The 26665-nt window shown below is 36.6% G+C and overlaps 1 protein-coding gene across 1 annotated transcript; it reads right to left on the reverse strand.

Annotated features, from left to right (window-relative positions):
* Nucleotides 1–1011: 1011 nt before the first annotated feature.
* On the reverse strand, nt 1012–26665 carry LOC117316549 (U4/U6 small nuclear ribonucleoprotein Prp3-like). Its single transcript, XM_033871187.1, has 20 exons — nt 26584–26665; nt 24435–24746; nt 24086–24198; nt 23485–23598; nt 22842–22925; nt 22173–22303; nt 20445–20468; nt 19640–19733; nt 18695–18792; nt 18346–18433; nt 16720–16821; nt 16289–16347; nt 13060–13145; nt 10983–11126; nt 10609–10708; nt 5780–5893; nt 4411–4529; nt 3699–3788; nt 3109–3167; nt 1012–2380 (listed from the first exon to the last, which is right to left on the reverse strand). The coding sequence occupies exons 2-20, from the start codon at nt 24577–24579 to the stop codon at nt 2222–2224; spliced, it is 1923 nt and encodes a 640-aa protein (XP_033727078.1). The 5' UTR covers nt 24580–24746; nt 26584–26665; the 3' UTR covers nt 1012–2221.

The raw sequence follows: 26665 nt of genomic DNA on the forward strand, positions 1-26665 counted from the left end.
AATGTTACATTCCATAGCTTAAAATGTTCATAGGAAAGCATTGCAGATTCAAGGAAGAAATCTTGGGTTAAAGGAACCTTCCTCAAAATTCTGCAATGCTTTCCCATTAAACATTTTAGGTTAAATGAATTTCCTTAAGTTGAGGAACCTTGATGAAACTGGCCCTAAATGCAGGTGCTTGGGGCAAGAAATTATATACTGCACATGTATACCATGATTTTTCTCTATTTTATATGATAGTAATACGAGGCTCATATAGTACACATATGCAATATACATAATGTATGATTTCTTACCCCAAGAACCCGTGCCCAGATATAAAGGACATCATTCTATCCTTTATATGACTTACTATTACAATTTGATTTGTGATATTCTTAATGTTATTCACATCCTTTGTACATATTGTGAAGTCCTCATCTTGCTCTTAATCGGGTTTAAAAATGCTGAACCAAAACTGTGAATTAAATGGTCTTCATAACAGTGTAATAGCTATTGAATAGTGCAATTTCTTTTTTTCCTTATTACTCATCATAGTTGTCTCGTCATAGCTGCATGGGATGGCGGGATTTTATGAACACCCGAAATGTTACCCCCTTAAGCTATGTTGTGAGCGATGTGACCGACTGATTTAACAGTTACGGGGATAATATGGACTTCTGTCCCCAGAGCTGTTGACCATTAAAACAAATCTCAAGGATTATAGCTTGTTTTTTTCTTTTCACTTTTAATAAATTATTTTTGACAATTTAATAGGCCATGTCTATTTCCATCTATGTGTTAATAAACATCAGTAAAGTCCAAATGTTTTGTTCACAAATTATAAGAAATATATCATCATTCATATTATATCTGCATTAAATGTTCTTTAAACCTTATTATCTATTCTGGCTATGTCTTGTCACTAAGCAAGATATCTAAAGGCCTTAGCTTTCATCTAACTACAAAGAGCCCAGTACATTGTACCAATATTCATCACTTTCTGTAAAACCATGAGCCAAAAACTTGAAATGATTTTTGAATGATTTTATTTCAATTTAATGACTCTTTCACTCATGAATAAAAATGATTGACAACTCTCTCGCATGTTTATATACCACATTAACAGCCATTCTGAAAAAAAAGCTTCTGTGGAGACCAATGAGGCTGGTGAGCCAATTCCATTCACATACCTTGACCGCCAAGATTTTGTGTATAACATTTACATTGTATGTACACATCAGAGGACAACAGACACAGAGGAGCCGAGTGTTGGTAAAGGATACTGAAGTGAGATTTATCAAACTTTTCTTCCTGCTTCATATAAATCATAATTAATTCCACTTTTGGTTTGGTTTGTTTAACATCCTATTAACAGCCAGGGTCATTTAAGGACATGCCAGGTTTTGGAGGTAGAGGAAAGCCGGAGTACCCGGAGAAAAACCACCAGCCTACGGTCAGTACCTGGCAACTGCCCCAGGTAGGTTTCGAACTTGCAACCCAGAGGTGGAGGGCTAGTGTTAAAGTGTCGGGACACCTTAACCACTCAGCCACCGCGACCCTTGATTCCACTCTATTAATAGAACATTATGTTGGTTTATTCAAGATGCTTATGAACTCTTCTTTTTGGGATCAAGTAGAAAGCGTGTTTTAACTGAATCAAGATATCCCTGACATTAGTTGCGGCCGTTGTCTGTTATCCCCACTGGTGTAATAGTAGTTACACTTTACATTTAGCAAATTCCCTCTACGATACAAAATATTGTATTTAACATAACAATCATTTCAACCTTGCCATACACCTCATGATATTTACTGATTCAAACATCCAAACCTTCAACCATTACTGACTGCTGAATGTTGATTACAGTTATTTTTGGAGACCTCTGAAATGCAATCATTGTAACTTTTTCGGATTGAAAGTGCCAAAGATTCTTATTAGGTTTATATGTTTGCTTTAATAGAAAATGACAAACATAATGGACATAGCTTATAAAAGCACTTTCAAGACACAGATTTTAGGTGTTAAATTCACCAGATGATAGCACATTTTGTTCCTGCTGTGCAAGTTGGAGATCAACTATCCCTCACACTAATAGTACATGAAACGGCTTTCATTGGAGAGTTCAGAGTTTATGCATCTGACCCTCAGAGGTCAACAGCCATCACCTCTTGTCAAGTTCAGGTATTCTCTTGTGAAAGACACCTCCTAAGACATTTTGAGAACAATAAGGGAGAGATGTCAAAAGTCATCATCGCCTGTAGATTCCATGATGGCCCCTCGGTATGCCAAATCCCAGTACTGTTCAACCCCACATTTTTTGAAATGTTCACGAGCAAAAAGTTCTGTAGGGCACACTTTAAATTTCATCTCGTTAAATGCTCTCGTTGTTGTTGTTCCCTGGAAAACAAAGATATTTCTGTTATCGCACGACAAATAGTAAAGAATGTTCACAGATTAATTGGCAATATTAAATTGTCATTCTGTACATGATACAACCTGCCAATCAAGCATTTGTCTGACTGTAATATAAATTCACAACATGGTCAGAACTAGGCAATATCTATATTTACCACAATGCGTCCCATGCAGGACAGGTCCAAGGTCATATTTGTCCTTTTAACCTTGACAACGATCACCAGAATGTGACCAGGTGTGAAATTTAATATCATGTTGTAATAAATGAACCAAAATTGTTGAATAGTTCTATTCCAGCAAAATAAATTCCAAACAGAGGAATCCAAAAATAAATCAATACTATGGATGGAGGATGTTGGAGAAAATGCAGCCTATCGTACATTACTGTTTGAATTAAATCACTTAAATGGGTGGTCCCTGTCTGACAAACTTGGGAGTCCTTCCGTAAGGGTAGATATTTTACTGGAATACCCCAAAATATGTCATTGATTCAGAACAGGACAGGGCACTATATAGCTACAAGCAAGGGCAATACTATCAATGCTCCCATAAAACCTTTTTTGAGAGCAGCATCAAAATAAAACGTAGTACATTTATAATAAGTTTTACCTCCCCTACAAGGTGACATTAATGACAGTGAAGTACTTTTCCATCAGACGGTTAGAGTTTCCAGGGGAAAGTATCCCACACTATTCATACTCCAGACTTACCTCCCACACAAGGTGGCATTTGTTTGTCTTATCCGACTCCTCCTCAGAATCACTGTCGTCTGAAACATTCAAATTAAAACTGGTTGTTTTCAATCAAGTTTACCTGCATTACTTAATTTATAATCATGATACATTACACATTATGCTTTGGACAAATTTAGAATCAAAAATGTTCAGCAGTATTTTATTATTTTCGATATAGTTCGATTTTCCTCAATTCTTATTGGCTATATTTACATGGCCAGATGGAGGTCTATATTTTGAGATGCCGTGTTTCTATATTTAGAATAGAAACACTTGGAGTCAATATTGTCAATATTATGACATCATAATCATTGTGAATTCACAATAGAATTAAAGCACTTTTCCCACAAATTAAAAAAAAAACAACACTGAAATGTGTCCATGATCAGGTATATAGAAGTGTAACCCTTAAAACAACATTTGTCAACAACTTCAATGATAAGCATACATTACTGTGCACATTTTCACATCAACATCATCTCCTGGAAAGGATTGCCTGCTCAAACTGTTATGAAGCAGCTCGTTATTTCAATGGATGTGATAAAATGCATATATTTTAACCTTACCATCATCTTTTTTCTTCCCTTTGTGATGATCCTCCTCCCATTTAATACGGTGCAACATCAGTCTCTTAAACTTCCTCTGTTGTTTAGGGCCTACAAAATGTATAAAGTACAATACTGAACATCTTAACTTTACTTGTTTGGGGCCTACAAAATGTATAAAGTTCAACACTGAACGTCTTAACTTTACTTGCTACTTTAAAAAAAATATCATTCCAAATTGAACTTTCTGCAATATGTACAAATCTACTAAATAATGATGAATGTCCATTCTATGAGTCACAGGAAGTTTCACCAGGGCCCAGTTGTTTAAAAGGTGATTAGCTTAATCATTTGATTAGTGAAAATTTCATTTCTCATTTGTTGCAAAACCTGTGAGTATATCGTCTCGAAATTATGGCAGTTGGAAGAGAATTAAGAATTACAGAATTTCCTTAAGTTTTGTCTATTAAGTTCTACCAGAAATTTTTATATCAAGATTTGACCAGAAATCTTTATATCAGGATTTGAAAAATGTTATTAAAATGTGATTAGCCTAATCACCTTTTGAACAACTGGGCTCAGTAGGCAACTAGTAAGAAGGAATAAAGCTACTAGAGCAATGGCGATCTTTTACATTATGTAGGTAAGGGACGGAGAGGAAACCTATAGTCACACCAAGTTTTACCAGTAGGTAACTAGTGAGATTCTTTAACCAATGTTCACTATAACTTACCTCCCTCCACTACGACGGCGTTACAGTCTCTATATAGCACCACAATCCCTGTCATGTACAGCTGCTTGGCATTGGTCTCTATCTTGAACTTTTTAGAGGCATTCGTTAAATCTCGTATCCTGTAAAATAATCAGCAATGGTGTGGTGACTATGGTTGACAAACTTCTGGGCCCGACTGTATAAGGAATCTTTGAAATGGGCATACATGAAATATATTTACACAACAGTTGCATTATATTGGCTTATATACTGATAACATCCCTACCCGTCAATGAGAAGAGGGTTTATTCATTGGTTGTTCAATGTCTATATCAAGGTTTTTTTCACCAATTTTCCCAAAGCTACAGAGTATATCAGAAAAAGAACCATAACCTATATCTGATACATAATTGATTAACAAATATAAATCATTATAGATTTTCCTTTTTATTTCCAATTCACAATTATTTTGTTTGTTTGAATAGCCAGGGTTATTTTGAGGGGAAGTCTTCTTGGAGTAGTTGGTGACTACTTCACTGAACAGCATATGGGAGGCCCATCACATGCCATCCAGATCTAGAGCAAGGGTAAAGTGTCTTGCCCAAGGACACAACCACAACAGCACAGACCAGTCTATTTCTCAGCTTCATCAGAAACACAAATGGACACAGGTAGGGAGCGGTGAACCACTCACCTCCGTCCTGACTGAACTATTGCGGTCCAAATTATTTTCATTTTAATAAATTAAAATTTACCTCAAATCTTAAACAAAAGAAAAATTTATGTTTCATATAATTATGTTTATCTTAAAGTGTATGTTACCTTGTTAACACAGTTAAATTTTCTACTTTAACAAAACATCCCTGCCACTTACCAGTACACTGTCACCACTAGACAGTACTACAATTGTATTTCTAGGGCTGGGACGATACAGTGATGCCCCGATCCGATGTGTATCACGATACTAGAGCTACGATCCGATACATATCACGATACATAGATAATCCATATTCAAACATTGTACATTATTTGTTTCAACAAAGGCCAAATGTTTTCCATACATCGGATTTTGATCCGAGAGGCGATTTCAAAGCTACCCAGTTGTTTGCCATGATGTTTAGTTTGTTGTGAACGAGTATTTGTCAAACGCTTTCTGATTGGCCTACTGCAGCCGGCCTCAACCAATCATTTAACTGCTTTCACTTTCAAGTCTTTCCGAAGAAAATGCATTTATGTATTAAACAAATTAACAACAAGAGCAAGACACAGGATCGATACAGGAATCGTAAAATTGCATTTGGATTGATATTGGTATCGTAGTGAAAGTGATCGCAATCCACCGGTGTATCGTCCCGGCCCTAACTATTTCCCCCTGGTACTCTTTACCTACCTGTACACACTAACATGAACACCTAGAGAAACATCTTCCTTCAGCTTTTTAGCTTTCTTTTCCTTTCTCTGTTCTGTGGTTAACTTTCTTGCTGCATTTGTCTCCTCGTGCTGTCTACAGAAATAAAACATTGAGATTATATTGTGTTTGGACTGGCCTCATGATTTGTAGCTAGAGCTGTGTATCACAAGTTGGGTAGCGATATGATTTGTATCGCGATACAGGGGTCACGATACGATACGTATCACGACATATGAGAAGCTGATGACCTATCAGATATCTGGTATTCCATTGTACAGCAGTCATGTTTTGCTTGTGGTATTTCCAGAATATAAAAATCTTTGTCTACATTTGCTACAAAACACATGTTTTGTCAGTTTCCCACAAAGCGTTCTTGAATTTAGATAATTTGGATTTGAAAGAACTCCAACAGGCAGCTTTATAAGCCATGTTGTTTACTACAAAACGTATGCTAATGTTGGTCAACAGAGATAACTACACATTTTCAAGTATCATGATACAAGTCAAGGATAGACGATACATCGATACACCATACTGCAATACAATACATTGATGCATCGATGAATCGTTACACTACTATTTGTAGCCTCAAACGATTAAACGTTAACAAATGTTTAAAGATATTTTGCATTCAAAGCAAGACCTAATTTAACATAACAAATGTTCATTTATTCAAAAGGTAAAACTATTTCATCAATGTGACAAATCACTTACTTATACTAGCTTTGTATATGAATTTTGAGATAAACTTAACACTTAAATTAAAGGAATCTATTTCAAATAATTTTTCAAAATTTACACTAAATACCGTAAATATTCGGGTAAAGTGCGCACTCGCGTATAGTGCGCAGGTACGTTTTTGAGGTTCATTTTCAAAAAAAAAAAAAAAATGAACAATTTTTTTTCCAATATTCAACTGAGCGGTAGATGAATTCTAAAGCATAAGAAGATAGGAATTTGTAACTTATGAAAGCTTATTTACCACATTTAATTGGAATCACCGGTCAGATTTGACACGTTGGATTGACAGGTTGTTTACATTATACCGCGACAGGCCTAGTCAACTTGCAAATTGTAGCGGTCCCATCTACACTGTTGTACAAACAAAATAATTAATCCTACCCTCAATTACCTTGTGATTTTCACGGAGGTATGATCTCTTGTGGTATCTGTCCACGAACATACAAAGCTAATTAAGCTCAATTATAACAAGATTGACTAGATTCTAGTAAGCTGACTGCTACGTAATGTAACACAGACCGCCATTTTGTATACAGTACGGAAACAAATCTGCTGTCGTCGTGCTGGTCACAACTTTTATATCAATGAATTAACATGTGTAATGGATAAATCTACAGTGCAGACGATAAATAAGAGGGTGTGTTCCCTGAACGCCTACATATTTAGAACAATAGGCAGAGACATCAAAGGGAGGGTAATTATAGTCTGTTTCATACATGTTCTGTATTTACCAAGATATTTTACCTGTAGAAATCATTTGACAACTAAAGAAAACCAAAACACAAGCATATCAATTTGAAAAATTCTATAATATAGTATTAATCACATTGATATAGATAAGTTATACAAAAAGTAAGAACATTAGAATTCTGCAAGTTAATATATCTTTTCATAATTTGAAAACAACATTATCAGAATCTTTATTATAAATTGAGAACTACAATTATACACGTTAATGTAAATTTACACATTTTGATAGGAATAACATCATTAGAATCTTAATTATATAGAGCACTAGAAATGTATATGTATGCTAATTTAAAGATACACAGTTTGAAATATCACTATTATAATCATAGAATATTACATGTTAATATAATATCACATATTTTGATAGGACTATTAGAATCTTACATTATGTTTATATCATATAATGTTATACAACGGACAAAATTGAAATCAATGAATATACACAGAAAACTGTAACAGGCATGCAAATACATGTATACATGTATACAGTTGGAACATCAGTAGCATGTTACATCAGTACAACCTTGTCCATGTTACATCAGTACAACCTTGTCCATGTTACATCAGTACAACCTTGTCCATGTTACATCAGTACAACCTTGTCCATGTTACATCAGTACAACCTAAGTGAAGAAATTCGGAGGCTGCGTCGGTGTAGGATATTATATGGTTCTCCAGTCTCTGTTTCTGAAGGACAAGGCGAGTGTCAATGTTTCTGTATTTCCTGGGTCGGGGTCCAGCGCAACGTTGAAGTCTAGTTATCTCATTAGTAGCCTGGCTGTATGTCCTTGAATGTCCGTATAATTGTGAAGATGTTAGGATGTGTATGGTGTACAATCTTTTTGAGTTTCCCGTGCCAGGCTTCTAAGTGGTTGGTCGTCCTTCAGGTCTGTCGTTGTCGTAGTGGTTCCCGACTGTCTCCCTCTATCCACTGGTCAACAACGTAGTCTGTGAATGGCGTAACGTCAATGTGTAGGTCAGCTTCCTGGATGTCCTCTTACGTCTTCTACTTGGTGTAGTGGTACAAGTGGCAATACAGCTGCGCGGCGAACCAGTCTCCTATAGTGTCGTCGTTGCATTGGGTGAAATGGAAAAGCATCCCTTGATGTTGGTCCCCGGGAAGACGGTGAAGAGGTCTGTCCTGATGTTGATGGTGTACATCTGTCTCATAACCTATTCCTAATAAAGTTAAAGTCTAACTGAGTATTAGCCAAAGATGGTAATAACGGTATGAGTGCAAACAGTGGAATGATAAGTCCTGATGATAATTTTGAAGTTTATATAGATACATACATGTAGCTTCGGTTTTAATATCCAAGTGTCACGCCATCCGTTGCATGGGTTACATTAACACAGCTCATCATTTTTACTGATCTCAGTAAAGTGAGCGGTTTTTACTTAACAACATCATTATCTTCAGTTATCAGATATCAGGTATCAGAGAGGCGTTCAAATGAGAAAAAAGAACATTTTGATTATAACTTGTATTTAGGAAAAAAGCAAAGTATTTGATATAATTTTTAGTTTGATGAAATTGATAGAATTATCAAAGGTATTTTATGATGTCAATTTCATTGAATTATTAATTAATATTAATTTCAATGAATTATCAATTAATATCAATTTCAACGAATCATTCATAAATACTAATTTGATAATTATTGATATTTAATAATTTGATCATTATTAAATTGTTTAAATAAGTATTGACAATTATCATGTGCATAGTTAATTCCAATATATTGTATTTTTGTGCAGTATATTCATTGAATATTGACATTTGATTTTGATGAGAAATTCAATGAAAATTACAGGTAACATACACAGGTAAAACACAGGTAACAAAAGTGACTTCACCAGAACAGACTATAATTACTGTACAAACATAGCCAGTAGGGTGTTATTTCAAAATGTAGGCGTTCAGGGAATCAGCCAATAAGAGTACCTCGGTAGTTTTCACAGTCAGATCGTATTTTATATGGCCAGTTGGTCAGGGACTGCCGCACGAGATCAAGGCATTAGTGTTACCCTTGCCTAATTGCGCATGCGTGTTGTTACAGCTTCCGTAAATAAACATGTTGAACGTTATCAGTTTCTGGCAGCACTCTGGATTTATAAGGAGATTAATTTAGAAGTATAAAATAACTAAGTACGGCTATATCATTTCAAGTTTTGTTTGATGTTAATTGAGATGTTATACATCGTTTTGGACCTGAATACGAGAACATGCTCAAGTGAGATCGTATGTGTACGGAACGTGTGGCTCACGATCGACTTAGATAAATCCACGTAATTGCTGATAAATACACAATTTCAAGGAATTAAACATCAAAATAACTATTCATTTCTTTGATTATTTGTTAACTAGTACTTTCAAGATGCTTTATATATGTTATATAAGTATTAAATCAATCCTGCTGTGAAAGGAAACGATCACAAATCTCGATCAAATCACATTCATTCTGACTGGGAAAAGGCTTGTACTTGCGTATAGTGCGCAGTGGTCTTTTTCACTTGTCAATTTTTGAAAAAAAGTGCGCATTATACGCGAATATTTACGGTATATATTACACCTGAGAATAAAGTAGTCCTGTTTGATCTAAATCATCACTGTACAATTTGGGATTTGTTATTTAAGAAATAATTAACGATGATTCGTGTATTGTTGCAGGATATACAACGAGGACGAGGATATTTTGCAATTTTAATTAATAACTCAGGCTGCTGGCCGCCGAGTTATTAATTAAAATTGCAAAATATCCTCGTCCTCGTTGTATATCCTGCAAAAATACATGAGTCAAAGTTGATTATTTCTATTCTACCATGTACTGTTCAGTTCTGAGATCTACCTCTTTCTAATAGAAAAACGTCAAAGAAACCCCGGGAAAACTTTGTAATTTATTTTTTGAGTATTGCATTATTTTGATGATAAAATATACATATCTTTACAGGCACTACAGTACTACAATCAAGAACATCTATCATATGGCATTGATTTTTTTAAACTAAAAAAAAAAGGAATGAAAAAAAAACAACACCGGCATTCGTAGGATTCGAACTCGCGTCGTGATAAAAAATGAGCAAAGACTAACCCATTAGCCCACTCGGCTACAGTAACCGTATTATTTCTGGGTGAATATTAGATACATGACATTGTAACAGCCGTGACTCACGAGCGTGTATTATTGACACGAGCGTGTATTATTGGAAAATAATACATGGTTTTAAACCAATTAAAACTGGCGTTGCATAGCAAACATGGTAGAATATGTAATATACATCAGTAGTAAGTAAGAGGGCAACCCTGTGAGACTTACTTTTGCCGTTTTTCCATCTGAGCGCGGACATGTGCTTCAATCTTAGTGGGATCTTGTACTGCCTCATTTCCCAAAACTCTCATTAGATTAGCCATTCGCACTGCAACCATACAAAAAAAATCATTCAACCCTAGAAACCAAAACACCATCAGTTGTGTGAAGCCTTACTTTGAAGATTAGGTCTCATCATGTTAGCCATCTTTACAATTACTGTAAATGTTCAAAGTTGCAACTCAAACAGCTTTGAAATACCTAAGCAAAATCGTAGCTGTCAAATTTCCTCAAAAAAGCTGTTATCGATGTTATGGCGATACACGAAAGAAATTCAACATTTGATGTTACCCTGCTTTTCAAAGTGACCAAGCAAACTTTACCTTTTGGCTCTGGAGGTGGTTGCAAACCAAGTCTTATTTTTTCCTGTTCATCCTTTTGGGCTTCCTGTCGATTTTGCCGACGTAACTTCTTCCGTTCTTTCTTTGTAAGGTAAACATGAATTTCAGGAGGCTTCTCGGGTTCAGCTGGCAAAGGGAAGATTATCAAGTGTTAGACCCACAGATATTGATCATTTTTTTCTCTCAGGGTTTACTTTTGGGAGGCAATTAACATTCTTTTAAATTACAGAAATACATTCCTGGAGAATCTTATACCCTCAGACTGGTAATTTTCTTTGGCAACTTCTATCAATGTTGATGATGAATAATTCTGTGCATCAGAGAATGACCCCATAATAGTAGAAATGTAGGGCACATGTCAGAGTTCAAGTCTCCATTAGAGGAAGATTGAAGAGGACAACATATTCCCTCTTAATGTCCCAGGATACAATTACAATGCAGCAATCAATGATACTAGCACCGTACTCAATATCTGGGAAGACTTAATATCTTATCCTTAATCAACACATTTCTTTTCATATTTTGCATGTATATTTCAAGTATAAATGTATATACATTTTATATGTAAATGTAATGTAAATGTACATGACTAGTCTGATTCAGTGTAATTTTAGAATCAGTAATCACTTCTGATTTACACAGCTTTTTATCATTAGGTAAGTGAAATTTTAGCATAGTTTAGTCACCAAGTTTTGGAACAAATCTCTGACAAATAATTTGTGTGTGGATGGCTATGGATGGGTAGACTGACTGACAGATGGAAGTTATCTTCTGAAAATGAAAGCACAAATGAACTTATGTTTTTTCAGTATTAAATTTTACCAGCAGTAATCGAAGATAAGCGACAAAAAATCCAAGGAAAATAGCGGCCTTTTCATTGCTTAGAAATACAGAAAAGTAACTAATACCTGCAAGTCACTACTACATTAATGATGTAATGTGTTGTCTACTTTAAAGTATAAATATCGATGATGAACACTTTCGCTCTTTTCCGATGCATCAGAGAATGACCCCATCGTAGTAGAAATGTAGGGTGTATGTCACAGTTCAAGTCTCCATTAGAGGAAGATTGAAGAAGACAACATAATTCCCAATTAATGTCCCAGGATACAATTACAATGCAGCAATCAATGATACTAGCACCGTACTCAATATCTGGGAAGACTTAATATTTTATCCTTAATGACAGAGAAGAATGCATACCAACACATTTCCGTTCATATTTTGCCCCCTCCCCTCTTGTGTTTTATCATACTGCCATGAATGTATATATATCATATGTACTATAAATATATCTGGGAAAAGACCAATTATTTTACGCTTAATGACAAAGAAGAGTCTACATTGAATCCTTTTACCCACAATCCATCATTGATTCTTCCAACAGACCCTCGAAGGAAATATCAGCCAGATACTCATACTCAAACAAGTCAACAAAAAGTAAACTTTACTTATTTAAAAACAATTGTGAAACAAGTTATATCAACTTATATTTATCACTCCTGTTGGCCAGGATGGAAGTGAGGGGTCTTATAATTAGTCAGTTACGACTCCTCTGTTTGCCTCTATGTATGACAATGTCCTAGTTTTAAAAACAAGAGGCCCAATGAACCTAATTTGCTCATTGCTGGACTTTAACAGATTGTGAAGTGAAGACTTGTTTGGAAGATTGAACTCCTGTGAATCTTAAGGTAGATTTAGGTCATGGATGTGAAACTTAAATCCACAACATTTGTTATACAGAAGTGTTACATGTTTGATATTATAACCCTGCAGTATTAGTATTGCAGAAAACAAACATTTGAAGATCTAAGTACATTTGACTGATGTGACATTGAAAATTGTTCAAGGTCATTCATTTGAACAAAATCAATATCATTTAATCCCAGCATGCTACTGGACAGGGGAGCTCACAATGACCTTAACTAGTTAAACCCTTGCTGTATTTATAAAGGAATTTGTATTTATGCTTTATAGCTTGTGCCCAATCTCATTGCTATTGAAAAGACAATAAAATATGTTTAAATCTAATAACAAGATGTCACCTATCAGTACAAACCTGGAGGTTTCATCTGTATGGGGTGTTCCACAAGATTTGTGATGCCAAACATTTTATCTCGATCAATGTGATCACTTTCTGTGTAGCTAAATAAAAAAGAAAACATTATTAACTTCAATATATATTAAAAGACTTTTTTTACAATTTTTTAATACAAATATATAGTATTGCAAATATATTTGAAAGCAAATGCTATCAGTAATGGCCTACACCACACGTCCTTCAGAATTACCTGGCCAGACAGGGCCTACATGCATTCTCTCTGTACATTGGATTTTCTTCTGGTAAACAGCTCATTGTTAAATTCATAATTGGATCACAATGCTGTCAGACAGACATCAATATTAGTAACTTTGAATATCATAGCACTACTAAAATTGCAAAGTTAAATGAATGTGCCAAGTATATTATGATGCAGAAATCAGATTCCTTGCATTTAGGCGATAGTGAGACCTTAACAGTAATGGGCAGAAGTCTGTAGAACTCCGGACTACTTTTTATAACATTGAAATATTGACATTGGTTCAAAATAGAAACATATACCAACTATGTTAAATATGATCTACCCTGAATTTTATTTTTTTAAGATGACCTGTCTAATAACTAAATATACTACTGAGATATATGGTATCTTTTATACATGTATTATTTAGAAAAAGTCTTAGGAACTGCTATTAGACAAATCGAAAAAAAGCAACGATAAAGCTTTTTAATTAATTAGCCAAACTGACCGAGCTAGATCTCTGGATCAAATTGTTGGGCATATGTCAGAGTTCAAGTCTCCATTAGAGGAAGATTGAAGAAGACGACATATTCCCTCTTAATGTCCCAGGATACAATTACAATGCAGCAATCAATGATACTAGCACCGTACTCAATATCTGGGAATCATCACAGTCAAGACATCTTATCCTCACATTCTTCACATGGTGATCGCGTTTTTGCTAGGGAAGATGTTACTCAGATGGTCTATTAAGGAAAGACTCTAAACTTCACTGCAAGGAATATAATGACAGGGATCAATCTATGGATTTTTCACTATCGTTAATAGGTAGTTTCTCCTTAGGCTTTTGTTCCATTTTCCCCCTCAGACTTCTGTTAAATCCCCTGAAATATTGTATTTTCCCTCATTTTCATGGCAATAATACCCCTTAATCCTCCAGATTTACTTTCCTAATCAATCATTTGCTGTTTTCACTTGGAAGATGTGTTTTTTAAAGGTAAACAAGAGGCCCATGGGGCCTGTATCGCTCACCTGGTTGGATTTGACCAAATGTCAAAATAATGTTCATGTTCAATTCCTTTTGTTTGTTAACCTCAAACAATGCTGTTTATGGTTATAGCGTGGGGATCCCAACTGCTTTAAAGAAATAATGAAGTCCAGACTCTCTGAGTTTACAACATGCATTTATAACTTTATGACTAGTAGTGATTTAAAGGAATTACCTCTATTTCCTATATGGGGCCCCGCCCCTTTTGCCCCTCGGGGGTCAGAGTCACCATTTATGCAAAATCTGTTCCCCTTCCCCCAAGAATGTTTCTTACCAAATTGGGTTCAAATCCATTCATAACTTTATGACTAGTAGTGATTTAAAGGAATTACCTCTATTTCCCCATTAGGCCCCGCCCCTTTGGCCCCTTGGGGGTCAGAGTCACCATTTATGCAAAATCTGTTCCCCTTCCCCAAAGAATGTTTCTTACTAAATTGGGTTCAAATCCATTGATAAATTTATGACTAGTAGCGATTTAAAGGAATTACCTCTATTCCCAATATGGGGCCCTGCCCCTTTGGCCCCTCGGGGGTCAGAGTAACCATTTATGCAAAATCTGTTCCCCTTCCCCAAAGGATGTTTCTTATTAAATTGGGTTCAAATCCATTCATAACTTTATGACTAGTAGCGATTTGAAGGAATTACCTCTATTTCCCCATTAGGCCCCGCCCCTTTGGCCCCTTGGGGGTCAGAGTCACCATTTATGCAAAATCTATTTCCCATCCCCAAAGGATGTTTCTGACCAAATTGGGTTCAAATCCATTCATAACTTTATGACTTGTAGCAATTTAAAGGAATTGCCTCAATTTCCCCTATTGGGCCCCGCCCCTCAGGCCCCTTGGGGGTCAGAGTCACCATTTATGCAAAATCTGTTCCCCTTCCCCCAAGAATGTTTCTTACCAAATTGGGATCAAATCCATTCATAACTTTATGACTAGTAGCGATTTGAAGGAATTACCTCTATTTCCCCATTAGGCCCCGCCCCTTTGGCCCCTTGGGGGTCAGAGTAACCATTTATGCAAAATCTGTTCCCCTTTCCTGAAGGATGTTTCTGACCAAATTGGGTTCAAATCCATTCATAACTTTATGACTAGTAGCGATTTGAAGGAATTACCTCTATTTCCCCTAATGGGCCCGCCCCTTTGGCCCCTTGGGGGTCAGAGTAACCATTTATGCAAAATCTGTTCCCCTTTCCTGAAGGATGTTTCTGACCAAATTGGGTTCAAATCCATTCATAACTTTATGACTAGTAGCGATTTGAAGGAATAACCTCTATTTCCCCATTAGGCCCCGCCCCTTTGGCCCCTTGGGGGTCAGAGTCACCATTTATGCAAAATCTGTTCCCCTTCTCCAAAGGATGTTTCTGACCAAATTGGGTTCAAATCCATTCATAACTTTATGACTAGTAGCGATTTGAAGGAATAACCTCTATTTCCCCATTAGGCCCCGCCCCTTTGGCCCCTTGGGGGTCAGAGTCACCATTTATGCAAAATCTGTTCCCCTTCTCCAAAGGATGTTTCTGACCAAATTGGGTTCAAATCCATTCATAACTTTATGACTAGTAGCGATTTAAAGGAATTGCCTCAATTTCCCCTATTGGGCCCCGCCCCTCAGGCCCCTTGGGGGTCAGAGTCACCATTTATGCAAAATCTGTTCCCATTCTGCCAAGGATGTTTCTGACCAAATTTGGTCAAAATCCAATAAGAACTTATTGACTAGTAGCGATTTGAATCAAATGTTGACGGACGGACGGACGACGGACGACGGACGACGGACGCTGCACCATGGCATAAGCTCACCGGACCTTCGGTCCAGGTGAGCTAAAAACAGAAACTTTGTGATTTTTCAAATTTTCCTTTTCAGAACTGATTTTCCCCTTTGTCAAAAAAGATTAGTTTCCCCTAAAGTCTAGATTAATCCCTGAATGAAGACTATGGGATGAGTGTATGGTAACTTACTTGTCGCCAGTGAGGATATAAGCATCCCACCACTCCATGTCTGGAACCTCTCCTTCTTGCTGTCATGGTAAAATGATTCAAACCATTAAGAATAAGGTCAATACAGAGTATGTTATTGTATGTTTAACATTTACTATTAGGTTGTTTTCTTTTGGGGTTCAAAATGTTTCTGGTTTAATAATAAAGACCTAACAAGTTTTGAAGCGAAATATAGTCATATAAATAATGAAACAGACCATAATTTTTGTATCCTGGCTTTAAATATAAAACAAATAAATTATGAAACGGGCCATAATTTTTGTATCTCAATTTTATTTCAAAGTTATCTCTAGGAAAAGTTAGTTGGTGATTCTATGGCCACTTTTGACAGAATGCTCAATTGGACAAGGTGGAAACTGACAAACTTTCATTGAATATGCTAACAAACATACTAGTTCTTTCTTTGGAGCAAGTGTTGCTAATTTTGCTGCTGATGCAATCCCAGTCTTCTTGGCAGCGTAGGCAATCTCATTCTGTAATCTGTCTAGCTGGGCCTGCAATCAGAGACAAGTTAGTAAGGTTTTAGTGCATGACCACAACAAGAGGCCCAATGGGCCTGTATCGCTCACCTGGCTCTACAGCAACTTTGAAGTTGATTGAGGTCATTTCTAAAGATACTATGTTGATTACCTCTTTATTCAAATATCATTGTAAGCTAGTTTTATTCATATTAAAATTTTTCTAGTCCTTCATTCCAGCATTCTATTTGCCTATTATCAGGTCTGGTAGGCTCTTGGCTGTCGCAAAATTATTGTTTAAAGATTTACGCCAATTTCACACCTGTGACCTTGAATATAGGTCAAGGTCATTTATTTGAACAAACTTTGTAGCCCTTCACCCCAGCATGCTACATGCCCAATATCAAGTCCCTGGGCCTCTTGGTTATTGAGAAGAAGTCGTTTGAAGATAATAGCCTATTTGACTCATATGACCTTGAATTAAGGTCAAGGTCATTTATTTGAACAAACTTTGTAGCCCTTCACCCACGCATGCTTCAGGCCAAATAGCAAGTCCCTGGGCCTCTTGGTTATTGAGAAGAAGTTGTTTGAAGGTTATAGCCTATTTGACCCATGTGACCTTGAATGAAGGCCAAGGTCATTTATTTGAACAAACTTTGTAGCCCTTCACCCACGCATGCTTCAGGCCAAATATCAAGTCCCTGGGCCTCTTGGTTATTGAGAAGAAGTTGTTTGAAGATTATAGCCTATTTGACCCATGTGACCTTGAATGAAGGTCAAGGTCATTTATTTGAACACACTTTGTAGCCCTTCACCCCAGCATGCTACAGGCCCAATATCAAGTCCCTGGGCCTCTTGGTTATTGAGAAGAAGTCGTCTGAAAATTATAGCCTATTTGACCCATGTGACCTTGAATGAAGGTCAAGGTCATTTATTTGAACAAACTTTGTAGCCCTTCACCCCAGCATGCTACAGGCCCAATATCAAGTCCCTGGGCCTCTTGGTTATTGAGAAGAAGTCGTCTGAAGATTATAGCCTATTTGACCCATGTGACCTTGAATGAAGGTCAAGGTCATTTATTTGAACAAACTTTGTAGCCCTTCACCCCAGCATGCTACAGGCCCAATATCAAGTCCCTGGGCCTCTTGGTTATTGAGAAGAAGTCGTCTGAAGATTATAGCCTATTTGACCCATGTGACCTTGAATGAAGGTCAAGGTCATTTATTTGAACAAACTTTGTAGCCCTTCACCCCAGCATGCTACAGGCCCAATATCAAGTCCCTGGGCCTCTTGGTTATTGAGAAGAAGTTGTTTGAATGAAAAAGTAGACGCCGGACGGCCGGACGGACCGACGACGGACGCCGCGCCACGGCATAAGCTCACTTGCCCTTCGGGCAGGTGAGCTAAAAATAAGTTCTCGAGAAATATGAACGAGTGTTATTTATGAATGTGATAAAATATTTAAAAGAATATATTTTTTCAAATTCTTCCACTTTTCATTTTAACTGGCTGAAGTTTCCTATTTGAATATTGATTGAATTTGATTGAGTTTTCTGTTACCTTTGCCCGAAGCCTGCCAGCCATTTGTTCAAACTTGCCAATTTCATGGAACTTGAATGAACGTCTTTGTCTCTGGGCACTCTTAGCCCTGGAATAAAAGCAGATAGTTAATGATTATGAAACATCCAGCTAAATAACTGTTACATACAGGAGATATTATACAACTTGTCTTTTTCCTGTTTGGAGTTTGGGTGCATCATATTTTGGAAGTGCTTCTGTAACCATACAAATGTACATTATTTTACTGTTATAGCCCTTAAAAAGTTAATAATAGAAATGCAAGAATGTGGGTTAGTATCAAATTAATTTCGTTTCAGTTAATAGATTAGATAATTAAAATACTACTTACTCAACTCGGGAATCAAAGAATCGACTTTCGCTGATTTCCTCCGGCGGTTTCTCTATCAGGCCTTTGAACTGTTCTCGTCTTTTAGCTCGAATATTTGCCTAAAGTATGACACATTATAATCAGTATTTCAAATATTTTTTTCAAGTTGACAACAATCTAAAAGGGAAACATGTACTTCTCAACTAGCTGTTGGGCCGGTTAGTTTATCAAAGAACCATGTTTGTCTGTTTTTAAATGTAACATTTCCTGCAAAGATCTTCACAGACTTCTTAAGATAGGTTAATACAGGTCTTAAAAGTTGTTGTCAAGGATCATATTAAAATGAAGTGAACCACAAGATTTGTCCCTATTTCATAAAGAATTAACTCTGGACCAAGCGATAAATGAAATGTCCATGATTTATTGCATGAAAAAGTGATATCCATTTGACAGCATTACTAATTTTGATATAAGTGGAACAAGAGCGCAAAAAAGGTGTTTAAAAAAGATCAACGACTAATTTCTGTTACAAACTGGAATGTCTTTGACGTGTCATTGTGTCCCAATTTGTAATGAAAAGTTGTTGTTACAAAATGGCACATTGTAACACATTGGAATGCTACACTTAACAAGCCATCTAACTGTCAAACATGTCTAAGACATGAAGTAATGATATTTTGTGTCATGGTAATTAATTGCAATTAATTACATTTTGTAGGTAATTGGATGTTATGTGTAATTGAGGTTTTTTTACAGTTTAAACACATTTAATGGCAATTTCATTGATAAATGAATGTAATGCCTAATTACTTCTAATTACTTCAATGTTGACTTTTGATGTTTCATGCATCCTTCATATAATTAAAATCAAATAGAAAGTTTCCAAGGTAAATCTTCATTACATGTCTTGATATCATTTGTTCACAACCCACAGAGTTTCTATCATTAATAATAAAGCAGTCTGACCTTAAGCGTAGGTGTATGATGTTGGAGTTGGACTGCCTGCCCAGTCATAGCATCAATAGTTCTTCCCTCCTCATCTAAAATCAGGGGCGTAGGTCTGTAACGATAACATATCTACATTTATCCCTTATTTAATTCTAGAGTTGCTTCCCTTTGATTTGCAAAATTTGATAATTTTGAATCACTTCTGGACTTTGAAGGTGACCTTTCCAATATCAAAATTGGACTTTTCTGATTATAGGTCAAGTTCTCAAGTCCACATAGAGGGAGAATACAAAGAAAACAAATAAGCCCAATTGATATAGTTAAATAAATCTTTTATAAAGACATTACTGTATTAACATGAATACTTCATCATATAATATGTGAATCAATAGTAAATCTGCAACAAAGTTCTGCATAGAGCGATCAAAAAGTATGACTCATAAAAACATCAGAACAATAAAAACTAATATTACAGGTCTATGTATAAATCTATACCTGAATAATAATTTATCCTTGATAATAAATACTTTAGGGTGTATCCTGAATTATTTTTAATGTTTTAACTTTGTATTCCTTATTCCAATTCTCTGGGAAAGGACTCACAAGTTAAATGAATTCTTAAAAATATCTTACAAAAGCAGACAAATATAGAATTTATTGCAAAATATTCAAGAAAAATCAAAGTTTCATATTGGGTTTTTTTCATTACATATTCATATACATATATCAATTAAAAAATACAAAGTTTTGTGTGTAAATATTGTAGATCCTATGTGTTTATGAGTATGATTTGTAGGTTACTGAGAAGATTGTCTGTACTTACTTGTTTTGTAAAGGTAGCTGTTTCCTGTAGTAAAACAAAAAGTCTTCATTAGAGGAGGTATATACAAACTGTCTGGGATTACATGTACATCATACTGTGATTGTTTTCACAAACTGATAAGTATGTTGTTGAGAACATAGATACTATCTATAAGTGATGGTAGTTTTACAACATTTTATACCACAAACAGACTATGTAGTATATGCGATATAATGCGCTAAATTTACCATTTAGAAAATTGACGGTAAAGAGAAAATCTAACCATCCACCAATCAGGTAAAATTCCCTTACATTAGGAAGACAGAGCAAGAGTTGCTTCCCTTGCCAAAACGACTTTGAGGATAGATTGTGTTATGGTTTAAAATATTCTTTAGTCATCGTCTTTTCCTATTTCATCTTTATTTCTGTTTAAAATATTTAACAATGAAAAGCTTTGACTTTCCTATGTTTCCCTTGCATTGGCATTTTTTTTTAAATAGAAAGACCACATTTTAAAGTGGATTTTGAGTCTAAGCAATTTTATGTCTGGATAATGGATATAACTTTTGTTTTGTTTTGTCATGAACTTAATTATAAATTCCACTGAAACTACTAAAATACTTACAGATTGGTAAGTTGTACCCCTGAAGCACAAACTACTCAAACACTTAGAGATTGGTAAGTTGTACCTCTAAAGCCCGCCCCTGAAGCACAAACTACTAAAACACTTACAGATTGGTAAGTTGTACCCCTGAAGCATGCCCCTGAAGCACAAACTACTCAAACACTTACAGATTGGGAAGTTGTACCCCTGAAGCACGCCCCTGAAGCACCAACTACTAAAACACTTACAGGTTGGGAAGTTGTACCCCTGAAGCACCAACTACTAAAACACTTACAGATTAGGAAGTTGTACCCCTGAAGCACCAACTACTAAAACACTTACAGATTGGGAAGTTGTACCCCTGAAGCATGCCCCTGAAGCACCAACTACTAAAACACTTACAGATTGGGAAGTTGTACCCCTGAAGCACGCCCTGAAGCACCAACTACTAAAACACTTACAGATTGGGAAGTTGTACCCCTGAAGCACCAACTACTAAAACACTTACAGATTGGGAAGTTGTACCCCTGAAGCATGCCCCTGAAGCACCAACTATAAAAAAACACTTACAGATTGGGAAGTTGTACCCCTGAAGCACCAACTACTAAAACACTTACAGGTTGGTAAGTTGTACCCCTGAAGCATGCCCCTGAAGCACAAACTACTAAAACACTTACAGATTGGTAAGTTGTACCCCTAAAGCCAACCCCTGAAGCACCAACTACTAAAACACTTACAGGTTGGGAAGTTGTACCCCTGAAGCACCAACTACTAAAACACTTACAGATTGGGAAGTTGTACCCCTGAAGCATGCCCCTGAAGCACCAACTACTAAAACACTTACAGATTGGGAAGTTGTACCCCTGAAGCACGCCCCTGAAGCACCAACTACTAAAACACTTACAGATTGGGAAGTTGTACCCCTGAAGCATGCCCCTGAAGCACCAACTACTAAAACACTTACAGGTTGGGAAGTTGTACCCCTGAAGCACCAACTACTAAAACACTTACAGATTGGGAAGTTGTACCCCTGAAGCATGCCCCTGAAGCACCAACTACTAAAACACTTACAGATTGGGAAGTTGTACCCCTGAAGCACGCCCCTGAAGCACCAATCCTGAAGCACAAACTACTAAAACACTTACAGGTTGGGAAGTTGTACCCCTGAAGCAGACAGACTGGACATCTTGTTCTGTATCATGGCCTGGAGTTCTGCTGCTCGCTTCGCCTTCTCCATTGCGTCAGACATTAGCACCTGGGTCTGAGACATGGACGGCTAAGGAAAGAGAAATCATAGGCCTATAAATTATTTTACCTAGTATATATATATTTTTTTATTTCAAAACAAGGGATAACTTAATTTTAATCAAAGGACAATACATTCCATTTTCAAATCATCTTGAACAATATACTCGATGACAGAAAATAATAAAAGAAAAATATCCAAAAATTTCATAAAACCAATAAGTCGATTGAAAATTAAAAGGCCAGTTATAGATTTATAGAAGTGACACTTCTTCTACAGTCTTCAATAATCTTAAGCTAGCATTTAAAATGAATTACAATCATTTGTTTATATCATTGGTTTGTCAAAAATCATCACTATCTTAAACTTGATATCCAAAATGCCATTTCTTTTAATTTTGCAACTGACTAGTAATACATGTTAATCGTTGATAGATGATCGACAGAAACATAAAATGTCAGAATATTTCCAAATTTTATGGCAAAACTTTATGTTTCAGGGAAGTAGCAAAGTGGATATGGACAGTCGTCAGGTTGAACTGATTACATTGTAAACTATACCAACAAACCTTGGAAGCTGACGGTACAGTCACCATTAACTGAGTTTTCCTTTCTTCGATCATTTTCTGAGCATTCTGCATCATTTCTTTGATCTGTGGGTGACAAGTGTGACAGAAATTACACAAGTAATCATTCATATACCCATAACCAAATACATTTATGTTCTAATTTTTTGCTTCTGGAAAGTATTGTTACAAACTAAATTGACTTTCTATGAATATGTATGAACTAGAATATGAAATATATTATATACTCAGGTCTTCTGTTTTAAACATGTTACAGGAGACATAGAAAATGTGTATTATGAACAGAGTTTACAGCATATTGCAAAGATTTACATTTCCATACAAATATTTATCAATTCAAATGACAGAAATTGACTGCTCTTCCATTCAAATATCTTTTTTATCCCAGGATGCCAGACTCCATATAAAATTTAATTATTTTAAAACAGGATATCATACAAGTGATAAAAGTTATGTTTTTGAAATCCCAGATTAAGTAAACAATTTTTTTTCACCAAAAGAACCCAGATTAAAATGTTGTTCTACTAACAGATCTGAATGAGCTTCCAAAGGAGAAGAGACAAAATGTACAAAATTTCTAAAATCATATCATCAAAGGTAATTTGACCAATTGCTGATGACTCACCTTGTCTGTAGTAAGCTGACCAGGACTGGGATTGCCTGGACCAGGAATGGCAGGGGGACCATCATCTACAAATCTTCTCTTTCTCTTTGTTTCTGTTCCTTCATCGCGGTCATCCTTAAACCATGGGTAACATCATGATACATGGACCGATATTGTGGATTATCAATAATATACTTATATAAATAATTTATACTTCTAAGCTCTCCAAGAACAAATTTATGAAGCAGGGTTTTAAGCCGACCCTTACCGATTAGCAATTTCGTAAGTCAAATCTCAAAACTGAAGGCCGAAATCATGTCAAATTTGTATGTGTATGGAAAGACAAGAGCTAAAATTCTGACAAGTCAAAAATATACTTTCCATACTCAAGTGAAAGCCTAGCTAGTTACAATGACAGAATTTTCTGAAGACATTTTCATTGGAACAAGAGACATGAGATGCATTTGTTCTCGCGAGTGCAAACCAGTGAATGAATTAAGATGGCTTTTTTTTGTCTACAGAATTTCATTTAAAGTTTCAATTATGAATTATGAATTACTTGAATTGGGAATGGGCCCATTATCGGTCCCAAAAAGACCTCAGAAAAAGCCTGAGTTTGTACCTTCCTCTTTTTCCTGGCATTTCTGTTGGATGCTTTGTAGTCCTCCCATACCCCAAACAACTTGTCAGCAAAACGCTTCGCTTGACCTTCATCTAGAATCACCAGTAACTTATCTGTAAAACATAAAATCACAATTATGTAATAGAACACAGGAGTTTTTATTTAAGAAATATTTTCACAAATCATATTTGCAAAAGTTATTTTCCTTCAAGTGTTTGGAGACTGAAATTAACATAATCCCTTGCTAATGGATTTTGGAATCCTCAATTTATAAGTTAATAGATGAAATCTGCTGTTCTTTTAAATGTGACTTCTCTTTAGCTATTATTTCTTAAACACGGGCACTTACCAACAGTTTTGTGTTTATCATAACCCTTATCTATACAGTTGAGAGCTGCAGTGACCAGGGCTGTCTCACTGAACCCAAGAAATTTTTGTACGGTCTTATCCAACAGTGTTTTTAAGTCATCCCATTCCCTGTCGGAGAGCGACATGATGTCAGTTCGTGATTTAAACAAAACTTATGATGTTTTTAGTCTCTATGTAAGCTGAGGTCATCCAGAAGTTCCATCTAAGACTAGGGTTCATAGATGAATTGTGATTTAATCAACAGGAACCATTTTGTTGATGCTTCCTGTTTCAACAGCCACACATCATCATTCTGAAATAGAAAAAAAAAGTTATAACAGTAAACCAATTAAACCAAAGAAGCATGCTCTGTGATCTGTCGAGAGACAACATATTTAACTATGCGTACAAGCCACACAGCTTCCTTTACAAACAATACTTACATGTACAAGCTCACATTGATTACAACCAAATGCTTCAAACCATTATATTATTAATGACGATTAAATCTAGGGGTGTCATGGATCCAGAATGTTAAATCTAGGGGAGTCATGGGTCCAGAATGTTAAATCTAGGAGCGTCACGGGTCCAGAATGTTAAGTCTAGGGGCGTCACGGGTCCAGAATGTTAAGTCTAGGGGCGTCACGGGTCCAGAATGTTAAGTCTAGGGGAGTCACGGGTCCAGAATGTTAAGTCTAGGGGCGTCACGGGTCCAGAATGTTAAGTCTAGGGGCGTCACGGGTCCAGAATGTTAAGTCTAGGGGCGTCACGGGTCCAGAATGTTAAGTCTAGGGGCGTCACGGGTCCAGAATGTTAAGTCTAGGGGCGTCACGTGTCCAGAATGTTAAGTCTAGGGGCGTCACGAGTCCAGAATGTTAAGTCTAGGGGCGTCACGGGTCCAGAATGTTAAATCTAGGGGCGTCACGGGTCCAGAATGTTAAATCTAGGGGCGTCACGGGTCCAGAATGTTAAATATAGGGGCGTCACAGGTCCAGAATGTTAAGTCTAGGGGTGTCACGGGTCCAGAATGTTAAGTCTAGGGGCGTCACGGTTCCAGAATGTTAAGTCTAGGGGCGTCACAGGTCCAGAATGTTAAATCTAGGGGAGTCACGGGTCCAGAATGTTAAATCTAGGGGCGTCACGGGTCCAGAATGTTAAATATAGGGGCGTCACGGGTCCAGAATGTTAAGTCTAGGGGTGTCATGGGTCCAGAATGTTAAGTCTAGGGGCGTCACGGTTCCAGAATGTTAAGTCTAGGGGTGTCACAGGTCCAGAATGTTAAGTGTAGGGGTGTCACGAGTCCAGAATGTTAAATCTAGGGGCGTCACGGGTCCAGAATGTTAAATCTAGGGGCGTCACAGGTCCAGAATGTTAAGTCTAGGGGAGTCACGGGTCCAGAATGTTAAATCTAGGGGTGTCACGGGTCCAGAATGTTAAATCTAGGGGCATCACGGGTCCAGAATGTTAAATCTAGGGGCGTCACAGGTCCAGAATACTCAACACATTTTGACCATACAAAAATTACATTGTTGATCATTAACAGGGAAGAGATAATTAAATCTCTACTTCACTATACTTAAATGGTGATAGTATTGTATTCTTCTCCTTTCAGTAATCAACTGTATATTTAAACTAAAACTAGTTTAAAAGTTTGCAGTAATGTTTTTGTTGGTGTCAGAGCTTACCGCATGTGTGAAATAAATTGACTGCGAATGCACTTGAGCAGCAGTCAGCATAACATAATCTCAGTCCCACAGCCCCTTGTTTTATCCATGTTAGGGGGGGGGGGGGGGGGTTATACAGTAGTTCTGATGATCACGAATGACCAGTACGACACGGCGTTGGGTAGGGGTTTTAGTTCCAATTCAGTGAAAACTAATGGTAAAATGAAGCGACAGATAATTTAAAGTAAGATTATTATCAATAAAAGATTTGACAAAGCTGGTGTTTTGTAATGAAATGCCAAATGGGCACGTGAATTCAGTTTTGACCGGCTGCTCCACTTTGTGGTTACCTCATCACAGTACGGAATACTCTAGGCTAGTCTTTCGGTGGACTGCTATAGTCTGCTGGACTTATAAGTGATAGAACGTGTCATCGCAAATAAATGACGTTTAGTCTTTTATAAATAAAACCTACCACGCGCTTACCGATTGAACGCAACAACTTCGCAAAGGGAAAACATGGAACAGGTACCAATTTGCAACAGTAACGCTGATTGGTGCATATACG

This window comes from Pecten maximus, chromosome 18, assembly GCF_902652985.1.
Source record: "Pecten maximus chromosome 18, xPecMax1.1, whole genome shotgun sequence".
In the NCBI taxonomy this organism is placed as follows: domain Eukaryota; kingdom Metazoa; phylum Mollusca; class Bivalvia; order Pectinida; family Pectinidae; genus Pecten; species Pecten maximus.

What these genes read in the sequence shown, in the direction of transcription:
- LOC117316549 (XM_033871187.1), bottom strand. Translation starts at nt 24,579, where the DNA reads ATGTCGCTCTCCGACAGGGAATGGGATGACTTAAAAACACTGTTGGAT. An exon ending in ATCATACACCTACGCTTAAG is followed by an intron (nt 18,793 to 19,639) that starts GTCAGACTGCTT and finishes GTCATACTTTAG; the next exon opens with GCAAATATTCGAGCTAAAAG. An exon ending in ACCACCTCCAGAGCCAAAAG is followed by an intron (nt 10,709 to 10,982) that starts GTAAAGTTTGCT and finishes GTATGGTTGCAG; the next exon opens with TGCGAATGGCTAATCTAATG.